The sequence below is a fragment of the Vanellus vanellus genome, assembly GCF_965231255.1.
Source record: "Vanellus vanellus genome assembly, chromosome: 3".
Lineage (NCBI taxonomy): Eukaryota > Metazoa > Chordata > Aves > Charadriiformes > Charadriidae > Vanellus > Vanellus vanellus.
The window spans coordinates 5,438,071-5,460,652 of NC_138907.1; the positions used below are offsets into that span (position 1 = coordinate 5,438,071).

Consider the following 22,582-nt stretch of genomic DNA (forward strand, 5'->3'; position numbering starts at 1 on the left):
TGCCAATTCATAAGCAAACATTCAAACAGAACAGGACAAGGAAACTAAATTTTCCAAAACAGAAGCTGAACTTCCAGAAAGCACTGCCCTGTCTGGAAACTAGTGCATAAGCTCCTTTTTATTCCTTCATTTCAAGCAAACGTTTGTTTACCCAGATTTTGGCACCAGAAGCAATAAGAGGACATCACAGTATTTAAAGCACAGTCTGTAGTTTAAATGGCCCTGGAATAAAAGCGCTCTGTCTCACAAGGAGGAGAGGATGGGAGGGAGGGGGTGTCTTAGAGGACTACAGGAAGAATGATTTTTACCACTGCTGTGTCACATTTATGGTCGCTATTAAAATTCCAGGATTGCCAATCTTTATCATCCACAATAAGAAAATAAGATTCTTTAGGTAAAAAGAGATTGCCTTTGTAGGTTTTCCAAACAGGATTCGCTTTTCCAGGGCACGTTGCCAGTTCTTCAGTTGTTTTGAATTGCCTGGTCCCTATGGATGAACTCAGTATAGCTCACGTTACTCACACCATTCCTATACTGTCCTTTTCTATTCTAATTCCAAAACATGGGTAATCAAATATTCTTATATTGTTCAAAAACGATAACGTCCCCTAACATTTAAGTAATAACTGGCTTGTAAGGTACAATAATTTACCAGCTGTACCATTTATGTCTTATTAACAACTTAGTTCTCATACTGAAAAGGCAGCTTGACAGGTTATCTGCTCAAAGAGGGATAAAAAGAGATAAGCCAGGTCTGTTCCATGAAATCCAGATCTACTTAACTTCCTACAGCCTCATTTCAAAACAAAACCAAAACCCAACCACCACCCCCAAAGATGCCTACCCCAAACCAAACTTTGGAGCGTGCACATTACAGACTCATTCAGGGCTTGGATTTCTGTCTAACAAAAACTGAAGTAAGACCTTTTCACAGGCGAGCTGTGATTTTGCAGGTATTACACCTAAAGGAACTTTTGATTCATTTGAAAATATGCTACCAATCTCCTTTAGCAACAAACATGGCTCTCAAAAATGCTCTTAGCCACCTGCCTCCATGCTGACAAGCACAAGCCACCATAGTGGCATTGCTCATATAGCTCAAGAGACTACAGCTCTGTTACTTCTTACTTTGTCAGGCAGCTGGTAGACTTGATATTAGATTCAACTTAAATCACAATTGCCCAACACATTCTGAAAACTGAATGCAGCCTGCAAACCTGCAAAATTGTTCCTTGAATTTATGGACCATTGGCCCCCAGCTCCTTCTTATGGCTTTACATTGCCTCCCCTTACTGTGGGAAGAAGTGGTCCTGCTACGTGACCAAAATATAAGCAGAAAGCCTCATAGTTTGAATTTTGCACTATAAAAGGTAGACGGATATGGTCACACAAGTGAACACACACCTACTAGATGCAGGAGACCTGAACCGATGCACTTCTGGTTACGAAATGTGAAAAAAATCATTGCATATGGTCCTCTATAAGAGGCAAACGCCTTAACTCCTGAGTCATAAGTCAAGGGAGGTAATTTTGTTCCAGAACCACTTAATTTCTTCTTGGATCTGAATTTTTAAACTTGTAGCTTTCAGAATGAATCCCAAATAAACACTGCTAGATTCACTAGACGATGTTAATACGAAAGGATATACTGCTCAGTATGTCTCTTCAAACCAAATACTTCTGCTAGTGGCACAACGTCCATTAGACATTGTATCCAGAGTCATATGTTGCATTTTATCTACTCCAAAGAACAAAAACTCTCTTACAGAGTTTCTTCACGTTTTATTAAATGCGTACGGCAGTTCTCTATCTCTAGTCTGCAACATTTTTCTTCCGAGAAATAATGGATTATTCTTTGAAGGAATGCCTTTTTTTAATAGATGTATTCTCAGCGGTACAAAACTCTATGGATTTGTTGAGGATGACCAAAACCAAGAGGATCCTTGTGAAAGGCAGAATGCAGCCTTTGTGTTTCCCAGAGAGAATGATTCCTCCCAGAAAGTTTTGCTGAGGGCACACTGATCACTAAATATACTGCCTTTTAAAATGACAAAGTTATCACCAGCACTAAGTATTTTGTTCTTTGATATACTAAGAAATATATTCACGATAGCAGATTCAAGGATACACCAAAGAAATCTAATTTCAGTGTAAATGAAGGATGTCTGACTTATTTCCTCAACAATTCCATTTCAGGAAAAGTTTCTTTCATCCTGTGGTTTTCCAGCTCTTTGATATGTTTCCTTACTTTCATGCAGAGCAAACATCTTAACTCAAAAGCAATTCCAGAACTTCATATAAATAAAGCCTATGGATAAATGAACCTGTGATTTAAGTTCGTATATTGTCACTTCTCCCATTTCTATTTTAATAATTATCAAAAGCCCTACAGCCTTGAGAAATTTCAGATCCACTCAAGTTCATAAAAATTCACTGAGTTCTGAGTTGCCCCAAATAAGCAGGGCAACCTAGAATAACTTTTTATTAAAAGATTTAAAGTGTAATTTTCAGTATTTTTCAATGTGGTTTCATTTCAATGTCTAGCTATGTTAAAATGTCTTTCACGTAGTCTGTACTTTTCATAATTCAAAAGTATTTTTTCATAGAGCAATTTCCAAATTATTGTATGACTATTACTATACAATATCACTACAATTCAGACAACTTAGCAAGAACTCAATTTTCAGTAAAAATATGCTCAAATTTTCTTTTAAAAGAGGTTCTTCGAAAGGTTATAGAAAAATTTTCCTCCTTTACACTGAAGGAAACAGTGAGAGTGAAAAACATGCATTACGATCAAAGTATAGATATGCTTTTCCCTCTAACACGAAAGCAGCAGTACAAAGGATAGTTTTACAAATTAGATATCTAAGTCATACAGACCTTGGCAGTGAGAACATTCACCTTGCTAATAAGACGTATTAGCTATTTTTCATGGATTTTGTAATTGTGATAGCAAGAGGAAAAGTCATTTCAAGAACTTGATATTCTCTACCAGTCTGTGTTACGGATGAGGGAGGAAAATAAAAAAGTAAAGGTACCAGCTACTCTAGTTTAATTGTCTCTAAATCTTTCTCACACAAAATCTACACAATGTATTGAGCATTGTGGAAATCTACACAATGTATTGAGCCACATGATCTCTAGACTTAATCAATTTCTCCCTAGACTTTTAATTTAAATTCACCGTCTGTCAAAAATAACTGGTTTACTTCCAAGAAATGAAATTCAAGCACTTCTGATATTAGTTTCCCCAGGCATTCCATGAGACTGTGGGGAAGAGAGTGGAAGCTACGCTGTTTGTGATATAACCTGATGTTTGTGAACTGTAGTTACAAAAGGCGAGTACTAGAGCTTGAATTTGTTCATTATTATAAATAAAACTATCCAGAAGGAAACTACAGTTTATGCATTTTCCTGGTAGGTCTAAGAATGCTTCTCTAAGAGGACTGGGTTAAAGTCCTAGAAACATTTTAATCTAAGGCTGTGGTGCAATACTTGGTAGCCACATGATGACCCAGATCCAGGAACAAATCCCACAGCAAGATGATTCCCCCCGCCCAAGAAAACCTTATTTATCCAACCAGTCAATTCCAACACAATTCACCACACAGCTATGCCGCCAGCTCAGTACTGGATGAAATACAATAACAAGTCAGCAACGACACTGAAAAATAGAATGTGAAATCTTAAAAGAAAAAATGTAGAAATATAATGAGCAGCTTGCAAAGGATGAAGATTTAACATTTCTTAACAAAACCACTAAAATAGCATCTACAACACAACAACGGATGGGAAACACTGTTCTCAACTGTTTAGGATCAGAAATGCAAAGAGGATACAGCAGGCACCTTCCCAACAACCATTCAAGCACGTTTTTGCTTATAAACTCACATCTTATTTGACACTCAAAACCACCACACTGACACAATCTTGAATATTTATTAAACTACTGTGTATGCCACTAGAAAGAAACATTAGTGAGCCGAGTGGAAAACTTTACTATTATTTTTTTAACGAAAATCTGAAAAAGATCCCTGGAATGTGGAATAGAGAGAGGGGAGGAGATGTTTAAATGATGCTGCCATAAATTCAGTTGGTGAGCTGAGACAAAAATTGAGAAAGCAAGAGTTAATATGAGCTAAGAGAACAGTGGTGAAGGGAAAAAGCAATACAAAACTTGCAGTTTAATAGCTTAATGAATAAGGAAAGGGGGGGGGGGGGAGGAGAACAAATAGTCCAGATCTTTCTGTTCAGAGGTGAAAGGAATTTTGGACACCTGAAATTACTCTGTAGGAAGCTTTTTAAGTAAGGGTAATCAAGTTTTTAAATGAGGCAGGAGGTCACCTCAGCATCAACCTGAATCCTGAAACTAAATTCTTGGCTGCCTGCCAAGTGAAGAGCAAAACAAAATATCTCTTTACACATGTTATTTCCACAAGCTGACAGTGTCCTCATTAAGGAAAAAACACCAATTTTTCCTCATGTGGTCCAAGTAGCACAAACAAAAAAAATACCCTCCCTGAAAGGCGTGATCATTTTTCACTAACCAACATCAGCAAAATAGTTTTAAGAATCACTCTTCTCTTCAGTCTCATTATTTTTAGCTTCAATAGATTTCATACTCTTCAGTACCTCGGACTGCATAGAATTTGATTCTATCTTAAGAGCCTGGAATAGCTAAATTCAAAGTACATCTCTGAGTGATTTTATGAAGTTGAGTCACTGAGACATTGCACATATCTGGACAATATGCACACTCAGTCACCACAAACCCTCAACCCTAGAGAAGACAGTCAAGTAAACTAAATCTAAAGAGACATACAAATACCTCCAGCTAGAAAACAGATGTCTCCATGTTAGCTTTTTGCTGCTTTCAAGTGCAAATTGTGAAATCCAGTGTTTTCTTAGATGGAAGATGCTTTAGCTTGTCCTACCATGGAAAAATTGCAACCATGTAGATAAAGGTGGGAAGCTACTGTTGGCAAAATATTCGCTGAAAAATCCTGATGATACTTCCAAATAAATGGGAAGAGCTAGGACTAAGTGATAGCTCTTTTTTTCTTTTTTTTTTTCTTTTTTTTTTTTTTTTTTTAGGAAAAAAAAGATACCTCCCGCAAACCCACCTTATCAAGATACAGAAGGAGAAATCCCAAAGGTTGACAGTTCCAAACGCATCTGGAAAAGTCAAAACACATAATGGGGATGACCAGACATAATGCAGAACATCTTCCTTTGATAAACCTGCAGAGGCTACAAATGTACAAAATGAATCTTAGACTTCCTTTTTCCACTAAGGAAAGAAAATAGGAACTAAAAGCTTTCCTTTCGCTGCTCATTCAATCACTGCCAACTCCCTAAGTGCCTTCTCATCCAAAAATTTCTCATGAACAGAGTCTCTAATGAGAGGGAAGCTTTGTACTGAACAAACTGTAGAAGTGAGACATTTTCCCCATGCTTTTGCAGCAGCCTTTTGTGACTGTTTGGCTGGAAGAAATCAGTGATTTCAAAAGATATCTGAAAATGAGCAGCAATACTTGATACTGGTTTGTACCCAACTTTTCAGGTAAAACACCAGAATGACTGGAATTCAGGTTTAAAAAAAAAAAAAAAAAAAAAAATCACATACTACAAAAGTGGAAAAGAAGGTCTTCTGTTCACGGTGCATTCCTTTCAAATGACAGGCTGTTTACAGATGCCCTTGCCAAGAAAGTAATATCCCAAATGAGAATTTGACAATTTCCTTCAGCTTTAAAGTAACTCTGATGTTCTTGCATAGTACATCTGCTCTGCTGCAGGGAAACTGATGCACCCTTGTCATTTCCCCCTGTTGATAATCTTCCTTTTTCACATTTGATACAGAAAATCGAACAGCTTATTATTAGGTTTAACTGGTGGAATGTTAATGTTCCTTATTTAGTTACTACTAGTTAAAAAACTATTTCATTCACAACGTGTTTCAGAAGATAAACTAACCAAGAAACACCTCAGATTTTCAGCATGAAGGAAGGAGGAGAAGAAATGGATAAAATTGAGGTTGGGCAGTCCCAGTGTAACAATACACCATAAACCGGCAGTGCAATATTGAGAATACCCCAGTCCACCAAGCCACCTCACATACTCAATGTGTTACGCTCCTCTAGTATTTAGTTCTACTGCTACAAGAACTAGAGGCTTTGGAAAAAACCCAACACCTCCAGAGCACAAAATATAGTAGTAGTAGTAATAATAATAATAACAGATAACATTACATTTAGGTTTCATCAGACCATAGTAAGATATTTGTGTCATACTTGACGAGAATTCTTTAATTTTTTTCTGACGGTATGTATCACAATTTACTTTGAAAAAAATGGATAGCATGGATTGATGTTCACCTATTGATTTAGTGACAAAGGACAAGAAATAGTTGATCAGAAGTGGTTATTTGTTTTGTATTCTCAAGGTATTTCCACATCTTTGTGAAAGCAAAACTGCCCTAGATTCTCATTCTTTATTTTTACTATATCAACTTCTTACCATAAATTTCACTTCAAATATTCAAGTTGTTATTTACTTGAAATCTACAGTATTGTGGTCTTGACTGCTGCCAGATTTCAACAAGCAGGTGTTAAAATGAAAACATCTGTAATAAAAATACCCAGACAGAAAAGCGAGCCAACTGCTGCTGTAACAGACTTCTTGTTAATGAGCAAAAAAATAGTGGAGAGTGTGTGTCTGTAGTGAGACAGATGTGTACATGGATACAACCCCCAAGATAAATGTAGAGTATACCACACCTCAAGATAAACATAAAGAGTATATCACAATTAAAATTCCAGATTTTCATACTTTGCCTATTATTTCAAAAGAACAGTTATTTCAGCTACCCAAAGACATACTTTTGTCTAAATTCTAGACAGGTCTAGCATAAAGTTCAGAGTTACTACAAAAATCAATACGTTTCCTCACTGGAATACAATCCCACGCATGAAGGTTCGCAAAGATTTATAGGAGTCTCCTTTAAAATTGTTAAGCACACCTGAACTATACAAAGAAGGACTCTGAGAAAAACAATAAATAGTTCTAAAAGCATAGCCTCACACACTCAGTGGAAAACTAATAACAAGACTGGGAGCCAGTGATGGCAAGACAAGACTTAGTTAACTAAATAATCAGAAGTGAGAAAACAGCAAAAAGACTACTTGGACATGAATTAGCTGGTTCTTATTTATACATCACAATGGAGATAATGGCCTGTTATAGGCATTTATTATTTCAGTATCTACATTTTTCTAAAGGTTACCTTGACTCTATCTTTTAAGTCAGTAAAAAATCCAGAAACATTTAGAAATAATTTTGAAGTTACCATTTAAAACTATTTATTAAACCCCTGATTAGAGTATTTATAATAAACACTACTCCCCACCACATATAATCCATAACAACAATACAGAAGTACTGCAATCATATAGTGCACTTAAAGTATTCATAATAACGTTCCTACTTACGTTTCTGTGTCTGACACTAATGACTCATTATTACACACATCATTGAAGGTATGAAGTTGGTTCTACAGTTAGAAAAAGGAAGAAAAAATTAAAATTTTATCTAAATGTTTTGTGAGGTAGTTTTCTTACATTTAAAAATATTATTAGTGACAGTAAACAAATTTTTCCTAGTACTTTCAACATTTGTAAATAAACCGCTTTGACAATAATTTGAACAACAGGCATTCTAGCAGGCAAGAGGGATCAATTTTCTTTTTTCATCAATCTTTCTTTCACTAAAGCAATTAAATGATGTTACAAAACTCCACCCACTCCAGAAATCAAAACAAGGTGTGCAGCAGACACTTTGCGCATAGGTTTTCATGAGAAATGAAACGCATACTTCGGAAACTGATGTTTTAAGATGAGTTTCCCCATTATTGTAATGCTTACTACAACAGTAAAGATTTCTTTTGTTTCATTATCAGTGTTGGAAGTCTACAAAATTGGAGAGTGAAAATTAAGTATTTTTATATAAAATGAAGCTTTGCAAGGTATCTGAACTGATAAATTCAGGATATCCAAGAGAAAAGAAAAGCCCGTTAAAAGGTTTACAGCTGTCTTCCATCCTTTTCCTCAGCATCAACTTTCGAGACAGAGATGGCTCTGTATCCCGTTCTTTACATGTACATAACATTTTTAAAAATATTTAAAATTAAGTAATAAAATGAGAGCCTAATTACACAATTATTAATAGATGCTTTCAAATTAAACCTATTATAGGAGTGGAAAAACATGTGAACAGAACTTCATGAAGAAATTGTAATGACCAATTAGAATTAGGTCAAATGGAGAAGTGAAAGTTCACTAACTTTTCTGAAGGCTTATTCCTCAACCAAAAATATTTTGAAAGGGATCAATGAGTGAAAGAGTATTGAACTGTTACTATCACAAATTTTAAATCTACGGTCACATGTTGATCCAAATTTCCCTTATCCAAAGGAATTCTGACAAAAGGTCTTCTTTTTCATAGCATAAAAATGGTTTGAAAATTCCAATAATTTCAATTAAAGTCTTCGAATTCTGACACAACAGAGCAATACAAAGTACACATAGGATAGTGCTGCACGACCTTATTCTCACTCACCACCCAACATTTTTTCACTTCATGTTTTGTTACCATGAAATGACAGATGGAATAAAATACTTTTACAATTTTTTACCATATATGTAACACTGTAAGAAACTAAAGAGGCCTGTGCCCAAACACTTGATTAATGTAACAACAAACATGTTAGTTATGAAGTACAACAAAGGTATAAAGTCTTCAGCAAAGAAAGCTGAGAACAAAAAGGCATCTCCCTAGCTAGTCTTGTCTCAAGACCCAGGCATCACAGGTAATTAAACTTTCTACATAGGAAACAAATGCAAGAAGAATAAACACGCGCTGTTCAAGTCTTGCACTGAATTTGTTCAGGAAAACCCTAACAATGTTGCATTTGCACTTTCACTAATGCACAGAACCAAATAAAAAGGGGTTGAAAAAAAAAGAAAAAGGAAGGATGGCCACATCAGTTATAGCATTCATTTTCACATAGATAAGTTCATCTGTAACGGGAAGGACAGGAAAACAAGAGTCCTGTTTTGAGGGAATAGTAGAGAGGGAAGAGGGTATTTTGGAGCTGAACCACCTCAACAGATGACTGGGACATGAAATCAAAGAGAAACAAGGTAACAACAAAAATAAAGCTTCAGGTATATTTTGCTGTTCTTTTCTGCAGCCATTTCCAACTTCATATTCAACCACTCAAGCTCCTGCTTTGCTAAAATTAACTTTCCTGTGTCTGTCTTCAGCCTTGTTTTGTAAATAAGAACTTCAGTCAGATGATCTGACACATTATGTATATGTTTCTCTACAAGGGAGGCAAGTCTATATTTGGTGGTACGCAAATATAATCTCTGTATGCCACACAGCATGTATTCTGTGAGTCTCAAGAGGTTCCACGAAAGCGAAAGGTTTAATTTTAGGACTGGTCATGCTAGCTGTCAGACACAAAAAAAAAAAAATCTTTTGGCAGACACAAATCGACACCTCCATGTTAGAAGACATTCATCTGTTTAGATTCACTGATATTTTTGGTCCAAGATTTCCATCTCCATGATGAGAGCAAAAGTACCCTTATCTTACAAAAGAAACAATCGGGCAAGCCATAGGAATTATTTGAGCAAATCTATTTCAGTCTGGATCTTGTGAGTTGAAATTAGAATCTGCATCTGAGTCCACTTTCCATGTGAACTTTCAGAAGAAACTTTTCTTTGAAATAAAGTATATATTGAAAAGTTCACACTTTAAAATATTCTGCGCATAATTTTGCGAAAAGTTTTCTTTGAATCTTCACATCTATTTGGAGAATGAAATGAAGAATTCCTTCAATGCTAAATGCTCAACTTTTGGCAAATGAAAGTCCAGATATGGAAAACATTTTGCTGTTGCACGTATCAGTTCTAAAGTCCTGAACACAAACCAGGAAGCTGAAATTCTGTTGGTTGGGAAGAACATTTCAATGAAATTACTTTGACAAATTTGACTAGCCATCAAAGACATGAATAGAAAAAAGAAACTTCAAAAAACTAGTCATGAAGGTACATCTGTAATAGAGAAGGTTGTGTGAAAATCCTAATGAAGCTGAACTGCATTACATCTTTGTAAACAAATCTTTGCTTGCAAAGAGGACAGAAAGATTCAGTAAAAAGGCAGTCAAAATTTCTGTTAATTTTGGCTCAGATTTCACACTCAAAGTTGCACAGACCTGGCAATTAAAATTGTCCCAGGCATGGCATACAAAACTAAATAAATCAAAATGCCTCTCAAACTCAAAAGTCAAACAAGATAAATCAAAAGATGCTTCTTCCAAAAATCTCCTCATAAGATCTTTAAAAGGAGACAAAAAGAGAAAATTGCCTATAATTTGAATGAGAAAAAAGAATGAAATATCAGAGTTGAAGAGCAGTTTTAGAGACTATTTGTATTAAAAAGTAACTTATTAGCAAACAATATTCTGGGTTTTTTTACAAGATAATACCTATTTGTTTTAGTCTAAAAATACATGCCTGTTATTAAAAATCTCACTTTTACAGTCATATTTATCAATCATAACAGATCAAAACATATCATAACTACTTAAAATTATACAATTTCACACTCCCTTAAATAAAATTCATGCCTGAAAAAATAAACTGATGCATTCCTATTTTCAGACTTTCTTTTGGTAAGGATACACAAAAAGACATACATTAGTAGTTGAACAAGAACAATTGTGCAAAACCAAAGGCAAGTACTTATAGCAATATATATCTAATGTAATTGGAACTATGCAAACTTTGGAAATTTACTTTAAAATCAATGATACTGAAAATAACATTTTCCAAAATGGTGCAGAATAAAAAAAAAAAACAGGAAGTTACTTTTATGCCCAGTTACCGGCCATATTTTAAAATTTATCTGCCAGATATTACAAGAAATCTATAACTGCACAAATAAAAAAGCACGTGGTAATGAAAAAATCAAAACAGAAATATATGTTCTATTTTCACCGAAGACTTCATTGTGTCTCTGAAGTTTTCTTATTACACAAAAAGAATCCTGAAAATTCACTTTACACTAATTTTGACAGAGGATTAGAATTCAGGCACTGAGTATATTATAAGTAGCATTCATATAACGTCATATAAATTATTTATGTATATAAATTATATTTACAGTAATGTCACTATTTCTTCCAAAAGTTAACTTTCTCTGTATCTTGCTTTAGCATCTCTACTGGATGAACTGCATTATGTTTTCATTCATATAAATGTGAGACTGAATGGACAATGCATTCAAGTCCAATAAATGCAGTTACCCTTAGAATAGTGTTTGATTAATACTGAGTGGAAGTAGCTCACAGCCTTTTCTTATTTTAACTTAGTAGGTCACATACCAATGTAAATTAAAGATTTACTTTACTTAAAAAATACCAATAATCTGACTGGAAATACAGGTTACTTTAAATTGCCATTTATTATAACAATTTTTAGTACTTCTATATATAAATATAGTGAGAAGCAACCCCAAATTTAAGTAAACTTGTATTTACTGACAGTCAGTGATAAAGAGAGTCACTGAGTGATACTACGTAATCAGAACAGAGAAGGCCAAATGTGTTCAGAAAATACTACAAATCTTAAGAGTACGTTTGTTCATTCTAGTATAGTTTGTGCATTAATTTGTGATTACAATCCTTCATCACTTTGTGCATTAAGGCAAACATGACAATATGAGCTCTAAATCTTAAATACAGGGATGTCAGAAGAAATACAAAATTGAAAAGGCTCGGATGAAAAAAAAAGTTCACGTTTGACCTTCTGTACAACTGTCTCTAAGGCTATAATATATACGCAGGAAGCAATGACAGACAAAGGATGCACAACATATCTTGAGCATTTCTGTGGGAAAGAAAAGGGTGGATTTTTTTCGTTTTAACATATTTCTATTTGATGATATATATATTTACCTCTTCAGTCTTCTGCTAATTAATGCAGAAATGTTCTCTTTTGAGAAACAGACTATACTAAACAAACAGGAAAAAGAGGTACGTACAACACAAAGAAGCAGCTAGTTACAGTAGAGTCAAGACACTGTAAAGGTAAAAATGAAAATAGATTGAAAGCCTTTGTAAACAACAAACATAGCCCTGTCAAGGGCCTGTTAATTTCAACATAGCTGCCACAAAACATGGTTATAAGAGTTTCGTTTAGCATGGTAAATTTTTCAGGAAATGTGTTACAGTTCCATAAGCTGCAGAACACAGCCATCACTTGGACTTAGCTCTCAGTGAACCCTATATTCACAATCATGACTATCATTTCCTAAGACTGCATATAAGAGGATTCTGCTGTTTTCACACATTAAAAAAGCCTCCCAAACAAGTCCGTAACTCATAAAACACAAAAAGAAACATTTTTTCTAAATATTATTTATATTTTTAAAAAGTTCTTACTGTTATTTGACTCAGCCCAGCCAATCTCATTGTTAGAGTTGGAGACATAAAGTATTTAAACGCAAGATCAAGACTTTCTTTATCAAAACACAAGGCGGTATCCAATGGTTCTTTAACTGTGCTCCACATTAAATCTGCCATGTTCCGGGCTGCACTCTGTCGCAACTCCTGGTCTGACAGTTTACATAAATACCTAGAATAAATTACAAATAGAAGACAAAAACAAGGGTGTGAGTCAAACTAGAACATTCCTGGAACACCACCTTGATTATAGCAAATATATATTTCCAATAGCTGTACAAGTACTAAGCCTTAAAACACCACTATCAAAAGTTGGCAACAATTAAAAAAACACCAAGGGAAAACAGAATTACGCAGTATATTTTAAAAAGTAAATTAATTCCTTATTTTAAACATTTTCAGATGTCTTTCATTCCACAAAATGACAGGAAACCCATGAAGTTCTTCAGAAATGTAGGTTGGAAGTATAAACCTCAAATCTGTTTCATGGGAAGATGCCCTGTCCAGATAGCTGCAACATGTTTATTTATTTAAAACTGAAGTGTCACGATCCACTTAACATCTTAATATACTTTAAAACTGAATTTCTGGAAACAGTGTCAGTGGACCACAAACAGCGTGCTCTGACGGTGAGAATCCTCTGAAGATGGATATATCCCTGTTTGTGGCCTCAGTCACAGAACGAAAAAGAAATATAATTGTGCAATCACGTTTGGATACAATTAGAGTATATGTGGCACATGCACAATTTTTCTGCCATAACCATATGCTATCTGTGCTTGTACATCAGTACTCCCTGTGCTTTTCCAACAGGTTCGTACAGGAACACATGCCCAAGTTGTTTCTTTTATTGACGATAATTATGATCTTTAAGGACGCATGTGAAGCATCGCCAAGGATCCTAGGAATGTTACAGAGAAACCAAAAAGGCTAAAGAATTTTAAATCACTAGGTTCCTCCTACTGCAGACATCTTAGATAAGGGTCATGTAATCATGCCCAATGAGCCGCAGTACAGATATTCTTTGCAAATGGGAGGTAGAAGAAATAAACATTTTTAAGAACTAACTTACAGAAGCTAGCACAACCTCAGTCTTACCTAAGCAACTACAAGTTCAAGACATACCAAGAAAATCTATACTGAAACGCCTGTAAAGTTCACATACAAAACACTGACAGTTAAGAATTTCTTTTAAACTGAATGCATAAGAAAAATGTTTAGAAATAAGCTTTCCTGAGCTTATTTGGAAGCAACTCAAGATTGCACAGTGAAAGGTATGTACATACAAGGTTAGCGTAATTATTTTCTTCTGCTGTACTTCAGCATTTTGAAGTTTCAACTACATCCAAACTAGATTTAACTACATAGAAATGCATTAAAAAAAAAAAATATCCTTTTGTTTGAGAGCGTAAGCCTGGATCTATCCTTGGAGACTGGCCAAATACATGCATGGATTGGCTCTTTTAAAAAACACAAGAGATACTAAACTACACTTAACTAGATTTATGCACCATTCCTTTGCATTTGCTTCATATAAACATCAGTTGTTTTTTTTTTAAAAAGCAAAAATACAGGCCCTGATTCTTATTTAGATTGAGCCCCTTTTTAACAGCTCTTGTGTAGAGGCCTTAAAATAAACACACTTAACTGATACTTAACATTGTCAAACATAGAAAAGAGACTTCAGTGCAAATAGTCATAGAGACTGCAGATCTATGATAGAAGTCACAGATAAGTAATGGCAGGACAAAAGAAGGACCGTTAAGGGCAGAGGCAATCAGATCCTTCACTGTTAGTAGTTGTGAAACTTGTCTTCTCACGTGGAGCACTGGCAATCAGATTATGGCAAGAAAGTAATGCTTCTGTGCTATGATTTCTAAACAAAAGAAAAGTAGCAACGAGAAGAGAATACTCATTTGAAAAAGATCAGCAGTAAAACAGACAGACCAAGTGACCTATCTTTAACTTACAGATGGGTGAGAGGGGTTACACTTGATGAAAAAAAAAAAAAAAAATGCATCAGTCCACATTAAGATATAATCATCTCAATATAACTATCAGCCACCTCAGACCAGTTTTGCCTCCCCGTTTTCAGCTCTAGTTCCCAAAGCTCTTCAACGTTCATAATGCCCACCAAGCCATACTCAACTGTTCTGTGACGGATATCTAAAGATCTCAAAGATGTTAAAATAAACTATATGAATTTTCCCATCCTACATAGGACAGATACAGAGTGCTTGTATGCAACAGACAGGTGAGAATGGACACAGATCTACATATACAGAAAGAAGAGTGCTTTTGTGGCTTCACTAGATTCCTGTAACAGGACTTTCACCTGAAATCCTCCTCACACTAGACAGTTTGGTGAAGCCACTCAAGTTTATATAACAAAACATTTTTTCATTTTAATACAACAGTGTCAGTATAAACCTGTTTTTATTCATAAAATTCACACTACGATAAAATTTTTAAGGTTCTTTCAGCATGTTTACTGTATTTAGCCCAAACCTGAATCAGATTTGTGTCATGTTTTCTGTATTATAGTATCATTAAGAGACAGTGTTTTAAACAAATCCCACTTTATAATATTGAAACTATTGTGTAGGTGCATTTTCACAGCTACAGAAGTACTTCAACAGTATAATCTGTTTTGCCAAGGCCCTAAAGAAAGCCACAGAGAAAAGAGCACTTTTTACTTGTTAACCTGCATCCTAGTTTTTTTAACACAACTGGTTATTCTAACCAGGCACAGTATAAATGTAGAAGATAGCATACTTGTCTTTATGAGTATAACTGCATCTGCACTAGAAAATTTACTGGTACGACTACACTGGTGACAAATCAAATATGATCGTATCTTTACTGCCAGAATTAAAACTATAGAAACTTGCAGAGTAGGCCAAGCCTTATTTTTATTGTGGAAAAATACAGCGGTCTAAGCCCATCTGTATCAGTAAACTGGGACCAGTTTACGCTTTTACCAGTAGAAAGTTGTTATTAACAAACCCTAAATCTTTAGCTAGCACTGGAAATTAACACACATCTTTCCTTACACTAACTGTAAAATTGCTGCACTTCTGTACATAAGAACAGTGATACCGGAGCAAGGCAAAAGGTCTATTTAGCCCAAAATAGCCACTCTAAAAGCAGATGAAAGATTTATCCTGTATATAAAAAAATGGATGAATTCATTTATCTCTTTCTATTTATACATTTGGCTTTCTCATTAACCAATGCTAGTTAGTTTCACAATTATGTTCATGTGAAAACCTATCTCCTTCACTTCTCTTAAGTCTGCAACCTGACAATTGTATTACACGCTTTCCATTTCTTGTTTTTGAAAAACTGCAAATTATCATTCCCTATTTATCGTCTTCATATCACTCGTATAACAGCCACCTCCCTGTCAAAAAAAATCCTAGACCATGTCTCTCCTCCTATCAGATGAGATGAAACGATCAGAACAGTACATAGTATATAAATGTGAATGTGATTAATTCACACAATGGCTTAATAATGACTTCCATTCTGTCCTTCATTTTTTTTTTAATTCCTAAATTTTTGTCATTTTGATTCTGATTAGCATTAAGTCTTAGAGAAATACATGAACAATACCTCAGGATCTGTGTGACTGAGTAAATCCGACATTTTTGCCTAAATGAGACTTTTGGAAAGAAACATACCTCTTTTTATACATAAGGATAGCCTATGAATGTATAGGACCTGTCCTACCAGCCTGGCATACTTAAAATAATTAGTAAATATATATTATCTAAATTTAAGCAACACATATACATTAATTAAAAAAAAAAAGTCTACTCAAACTATTTAAATTTACTGTATTTGGGGATAGAGAGAGTTCAGTTTTAAACATGCAGTTCCATATTAATGTAACGCTTACAATCACATCTTATGCTTCAGGACTTCAGCTACTCAGCTGTGAAATAATCTTTTTTCCCCATAATACGACTCCTTTGGACCACGGCTGCAAAAGGGATATCAAGCAGAATGAGTCAGGGCCCTTCAGTGGTACGAAGAATTCACTTAACTGCCTGGCTATTGTCTCCTGACTTGCCTATCCTTTGTACCTACAGCATAAATTTTCAGATTTTTGGAGGAATGAAGTATTTTTGGCAATTGAAAACTTCAAGGCTTATTACAGGAGTTTTTCATGACATTTAATCGCAAGGAGTGGTCTCAGGCACTCCCATAAAACCCAAATTCTTAAGAAAAATATTTTTAAGCAGAAGAGTAATGTGAATTCTTTTAGCTCCATTCTCTCTCATTGTATTCCACCGGAAGCATCATAGATCAACAATTCTGTTTGGAGCTTCCAGTTCCTCTGCGTATACCAGCGCTATGGTTGTGCCCTATGCCGAGACTACACGGCTAACACAGGAGCAACTGCCACTTGCAGTATCTTTTCTATGTGCCTGAGCACAGAATGTTCTGTTTCTCCCTAACTGGGGCAGAGACACGAATCCTTTGCAAAGAAATCTCTCAAGATCTGTCTTGAAGTGGGAGAGAGGAAAAAGGGAAGGGAGGAAGAAGGGTTAGAACTAAATATGATAGTGGTCAAAGCTAATGCTACACACGGCTCTCAGATTTTACCAGAGGAACATTAAGTAAGTGATACCAACTGTAATGTCAAAGAAAGAAGAATTTTAGGTCTTTTCCTTCATACTATCTAGCACTTTTTTGTGGTTTATAGAGGCACTTAAAATATCAGACATACAACTTTACCTCTTCTCATAAAACTGGACTTCATTGCTAGTTGCCTCCTTTCTAAAGGACAGAACTATCCATGACACTTTCAATCAACGATCTTGCCACTGAAAAAACATTGTCCTCAAAACACCACTGTTTATAGCTATAGCTTTCTTAAGGCATTCAGTATCAGGAACCATGTACAGCATCTCTGATCTTGAGGTGGAAGTCAGCTGGAACCAATGACTTTTCTAAAGAGACACCATCAACAACTTGCCCTCAGTTATAATTACAGTAAGTTATGACTTATTTTCTTGAGTCACTTTGTCAATAAGTCTCTTCTTTTTTTCATGAGAATTTTGCAATTTGAAATGCAGAATTCTAAGGTATTAGGATCAATAAAAGCTTCCTTCTCAGGAGATCAAAATCACTTTGCTTCCTTATTAAAAGTGTATCCTTTATTTCTTTCCTGAACTGCTTAGAAACACAGGCCCTTCAAAGGCAAGATAGGATTGCTAGTGCTCCATTCCCCAGGCAGAAAATAACATTTATTAGTCTTATTTTAGTAGCAGCAGCAATAACAGGATTGTGTCCATGAACTTTGCAAATTCTAGCAGTGGCCTCCTCTACACAAATACACACTTAGCTATTCATTTCATCCCATTCCTAGTAGAAATAACCACAGAACAGAAACATAAAGGTTAACCTCATCTGATAAAAGACGCTGCTAAGATGCCAGTCAGGTGATGTCTCTTTCTGCTTATGCTGATCAGCACTCCAAAATGTAGTTCTTGCAAGGAATCTACATGAGCAGAAATTTAGACTAACAGTCAGAGCCTCAAGATCTCATTCTAGACTAAAACCTTCTCCAAGCCCTCTTTCTTACTTCGCATAGCAGCAGAAGCTCTTGCAGGATGTCTTTCAAAGGTGCTGTGCTGCTGTGCCCAGGATTACGTTTGCCTTTTTTTTTTTTTTTTTAACTAAAGTAAGAAGCAGATGGAGACCTAGAGACCCAAGCTGCTCAGACAAGATCTGTAAGCTTGACAACCACGTGGGGTGAGCTACATATATCAAGAAAGTCATCTTTTACCGAAAGCATCTGTGTTAACTTCTGTCCCATACAATGGTATAGCACTAGAGATGATTTTTGTTACACGGCCTCCAAGCTTCATGTCCGTCCCACTCCTAAGTGCACCTTCACAAACAAAGTTTGCATTTCATAATGTTAAGAAATCCCAGATCTCCCATCAGGATTCAGTTGTCAAAAACGGACACTGGGAGAACATCCCCTTCCTTCTCTAAACTGCCGGCGTCTTCCACAGGTGTATCCTGTATCAATATTGCCAACCCGATTGACATGAACGTATTGTAAATGCTAAGAACAGACATCAAGGGCATTATTTATGGCAAGAAGCTGCTGACAAATCACATTTTAAATCAGATGCAAATATTCTATGGGTAAAGCAAAGGGGAAGAGATGAGGAGAACACACAAAAAAAATCTTCTATTCATTCCAGTGACCCTTATTACACCTACAGTTATAAAATAGGAAATGCTTGAAGAATTTTAGGATGACAAGCAAGTGAGGATTAACAGCAAAGACTGCAGGCTGTGTTATTCTGTCTAGCTCAAGTTCCTTCTCATCAGCCTATCTCTAATTGTTGATCCTTCAACGTTCTTTTTAACTTCCATACGTTGCAAGAAGATAGGTAAGGCTCATGAACCAAATCCCCAGGTTCACTAACAACCATTAATGGGATATGTAACGGAAACAAGAACTTGAAGATCCTCTGCCTGTCCTTCCTAGACTGCTAATAATTACCTTTGTAAGATTTCAAAGATAACACATCAGCATTAAAGGAGTGCACACGGCTGAACTGTAACTCCAGAGTAGTACGTTTTAATAAAAGATCTCTTCTCTCTGCTGATATCATTTTTGTAGAGACGAGGTTACAGGAAGAAAGATCGATAGCCAAGCCAATACTTGAATTTTTACAGTCAAAATTCTTTACAAGTAAAACCAGCGCATTTTTAAATACAAAACATAGTTCCGAGCCTCATTGTTCTGTGCACTTTTTTGTTGCCAATGTAATTCTTTTTGCTAAGACTGTGATTTTATACTCCTATAATTAAGACAATATAATCTGTAAAGGCACAATTATTGCTATCAGTGAAGTAAACTACGACCAGTATAAGCACATTTCTAATATTACAATTATAAGAAATCCAAAGCCCTGGAGAAGTTGTGGGTCCATGCAAGAGCAGTGGCCTTTTAGATTGTCTCCACCAGAAAAGTTTAATGTTGGGCCACTGGAAGGAGAATTACCCGTGACCACAGCCCTCCACCTCTGGGCAGATACACATACACAAGATAATTTCATCAGCAGCTCACTGGATTTTTTCTATTGTCCTGAGAAAGCCAATTAGATTGCTTGTATAATTAAATATCTTTATAAGTACTTTAACTTTAAAGTGGTTTTCATGATAGCCAGCTTGATGTAAAGAAAATCTTTGGGACTAGATATATTTAGATACATAGAAGTGCGAGTAGACTTTTGATCACACTTCAGTTCCTGCCAGCTGGAAATATAGAACATCAAAATGTGAAGCAGTGTTAAAACTCAGTGAAACTCTGTATATGAAATCTCAATGACTACATATTGCTCTTCTACTTACATAGTCTCATTGCAAATTTTATGTAAAGTTTGATGCAGTAAGTGAAACTGCATTACAATTGAACCCGACACAACATGTCAGAATAGGGCTGGATGTCACAGTAAAAATGCTATTAACAAGATTGATTTGATTGATACTGAAATCAGATAGATGTAAGGAGCTGCCCAAACTAACTCTAAACGTTACCTTCACTCTCCTTGTTGAAATGATACAGCCAGAGCAACAACTTGAACAATTAGGTGTATCAGCTGAAATTATAAATAGGTGCTGTCAAAAAGTCCCACAAGAAAAATTCTTAAATTAAAAATTTACCTGATAACATAAGTCCTAAAGGGGATAATGTGCTGCATGACAGCAGGGATGTGTAGCCATATTCTGATCTATAATGCAAAAACATAAATAGATAAAAATTTCATTAATGACATTTAATGAGAATGGTAAAAAATTAACTATTGCTGGTACATTTGCACATGCAACCCCACTTTAAAAAAAAGGCTTTGTTGTTTTTCATTCAACTTCAGTTCTTTCAACTTCTTAATTTTCTAATTTTCAAAGCTGTTATCTGAGGCATGTTTCTGTGACTTATAAACAGGAGTTACATCTTTGATTCTAGTCAATTGGAAAATGTAAACTTTGTATAAATAGTATCATACTGCCCAGATGTCTCATTTCTGAATTTTCTGTAGTTTCTTCAGTAGGAAAAACTGCTACTCAGCCTTGTGGGATTTCTTTTTCTTTTATACAAGAAAATGATTACATTCTTTCTGTTCCTTACAAATCTCTCCTAAATCAAGTAAAATTATTTAACTTGTGTTGATGTTTTGCTTCTTAAGGGTTATATATCCTATAAAATAAAATTACGTTTTATGACCAGTTTAAGCACAGGGTTTTTTACTACCATATTTGCATTCCCATATTTACCATTCTTCCTTTCCACCTTTGCAAAACTGTACGCAGGAAGAAAATGTATGCAGAGGAAAAAAACCCTGAAACAGCTATTTAACACCGCTGTGAGGAAAAGAGGACCAACCAAACTACTTACACAGGCAAAGTTAGAAGTTCCATCTGCATTTCAAAAAGGAATGCTGAGCCTGTTAAACCTGTTACAGAAGGACAACTACGTGCCAGGTAAGGGATCTAGCACAGATGAAACATTAGCAGCTGCTACTACTACTCACATAATTTTAATCATGTGCACATACAAATCTTGTGAATCGCTAACACAGTCAGTCACTCAAAGCTATCATGTCAATTTACATCTCTGTGTTTGTTCTTAAAAGAATGTTTAATCTTTGCAACTGATGCAGTAAATTCCAGCTAAGGACTAAATTCTCACCAAGGTTTTGGAAAATTCTGTATGCAGAAAATTTAAATTCTCCTTCTTGTCAGGAGAGAAAAATACTAGGGTGTAGTAAAACTGTATCTCCAGCAATTATTTTAAACATTTCTGGAGTTAGCCAAGTAACTTTAGGAGTCAGTTCTGAAAAAAAATATTTTCAGACTTACTTTTTACAATGCAACTAATACTACACAGTAACAATACCAACCTACTTTGCAAGACAAACCAGCCAAATCTTCACATTGCAAAAAAAACCACATTCGGAGTAGGCTTCTGATCCTATTGGCAGTCTCAAGAAGAAAAAAAATGCTAACATCCCAAAGATAGAAAGTGTAACTAGAAGATGCTTGTTCTAGGAACAGGAATTAGATAACATTTTGCAAGGAACTGCAAGGATGACAAAGATACTATTGTATTTACACAATTAGATTTTTAACACAATGATGTGCTCTTTTTCATATGCAAGTATCAAATACAAAAGCAAACATCTTTGTGATACTGAAGTAGGAAATTTTGGTTTGATAGCTTTCATCGTTCATAGTAATTTTCACTCTGTATTAATTCAAACTTCTAAAGCCATTTCATGCATCTGTATACTTGCATTACATACAACCTTCATCCTCAGGATTGAATTAATGGATAATTTCACGTTAGAAATGAAAATGTAATTTTCATCATGAACTCAATTATAAATATACTAAATGATTTAAATAAAATAACATATAAAATTACATAAAAATAACATGTATAAAATTACATTTAAAATCCACAACTTTCATCATACTTTTTTTTTTGCTTTATTTACTGCATCTGTTCTATTCTCAAGCTGCAGAGGGTTTTGGTTTATTTATTATTTGCTCTTTATCAGAGGTTACTAATTTCTAAAAGGCAGTACATCTCGACAGGTTTTACTTCTGACTTGAATTTTGAAGTTTCATACAATAAAATTAAACCAACATTTTGGAAACCATCAGCATTATTTCAATTAATTCATCTCCACCGAGAAGGTGGTTATTCCTCCACAACATCCACAAAACTGAAATGATATATAATGACAGGTTTTTTCAGTGAGGTTTAAACTCTCCGCAGAACAAGCTGTAGGTCATGGACTTCTCTGCGTCTACTAGTTTTTAAGACGACCACCATGACATCAGGTAGTTAAACTGAGCAGTTACCACGGAACATGAAATGTGGGAAGAAAGGAGCAACCAAGTATCTAACTAAAAAAGACAGCAAAGAAATATCCTAAGAAGGAACAGTGAGTCCTACCACAACACAGGTTGCTAAGAAAGCACATTGCAGAGTCATGAGCTGGATAAAAAATTAGAGTA

At 35.2% G+C, this 22,582-nt stretch overlaps 1 protein-coding gene across 1 annotated transcript in view; it reads right to left on the bottom strand.

The window, feature by feature from the left end:
- The window catches only part of USP34 (ubiquitin specific peptidase 34), a 142,378-nt gene that overhangs the window by 87,182 nt on the left and 32,614 nt on the right, over positions 1–22,582 (bottom strand). Inside the window, exons 6-8 of the mRNA XM_082481199.1 lie at positions 20,225–20,292; positions 12,509–12,701; positions 7,491–7,552 (exon numbers count right to left, since the gene is read on the bottom strand). Coding sequence (XP_082337325.1) covers positions 7,491–7,552; positions 12,509–12,701; positions 20,225–20,292 — 323 coding nt within the window. The remainder of the gene's footprint in view (positions 1–7,490; positions 7,553–12,508; positions 12,702–20,224; positions 20,293–22,582) is intronic.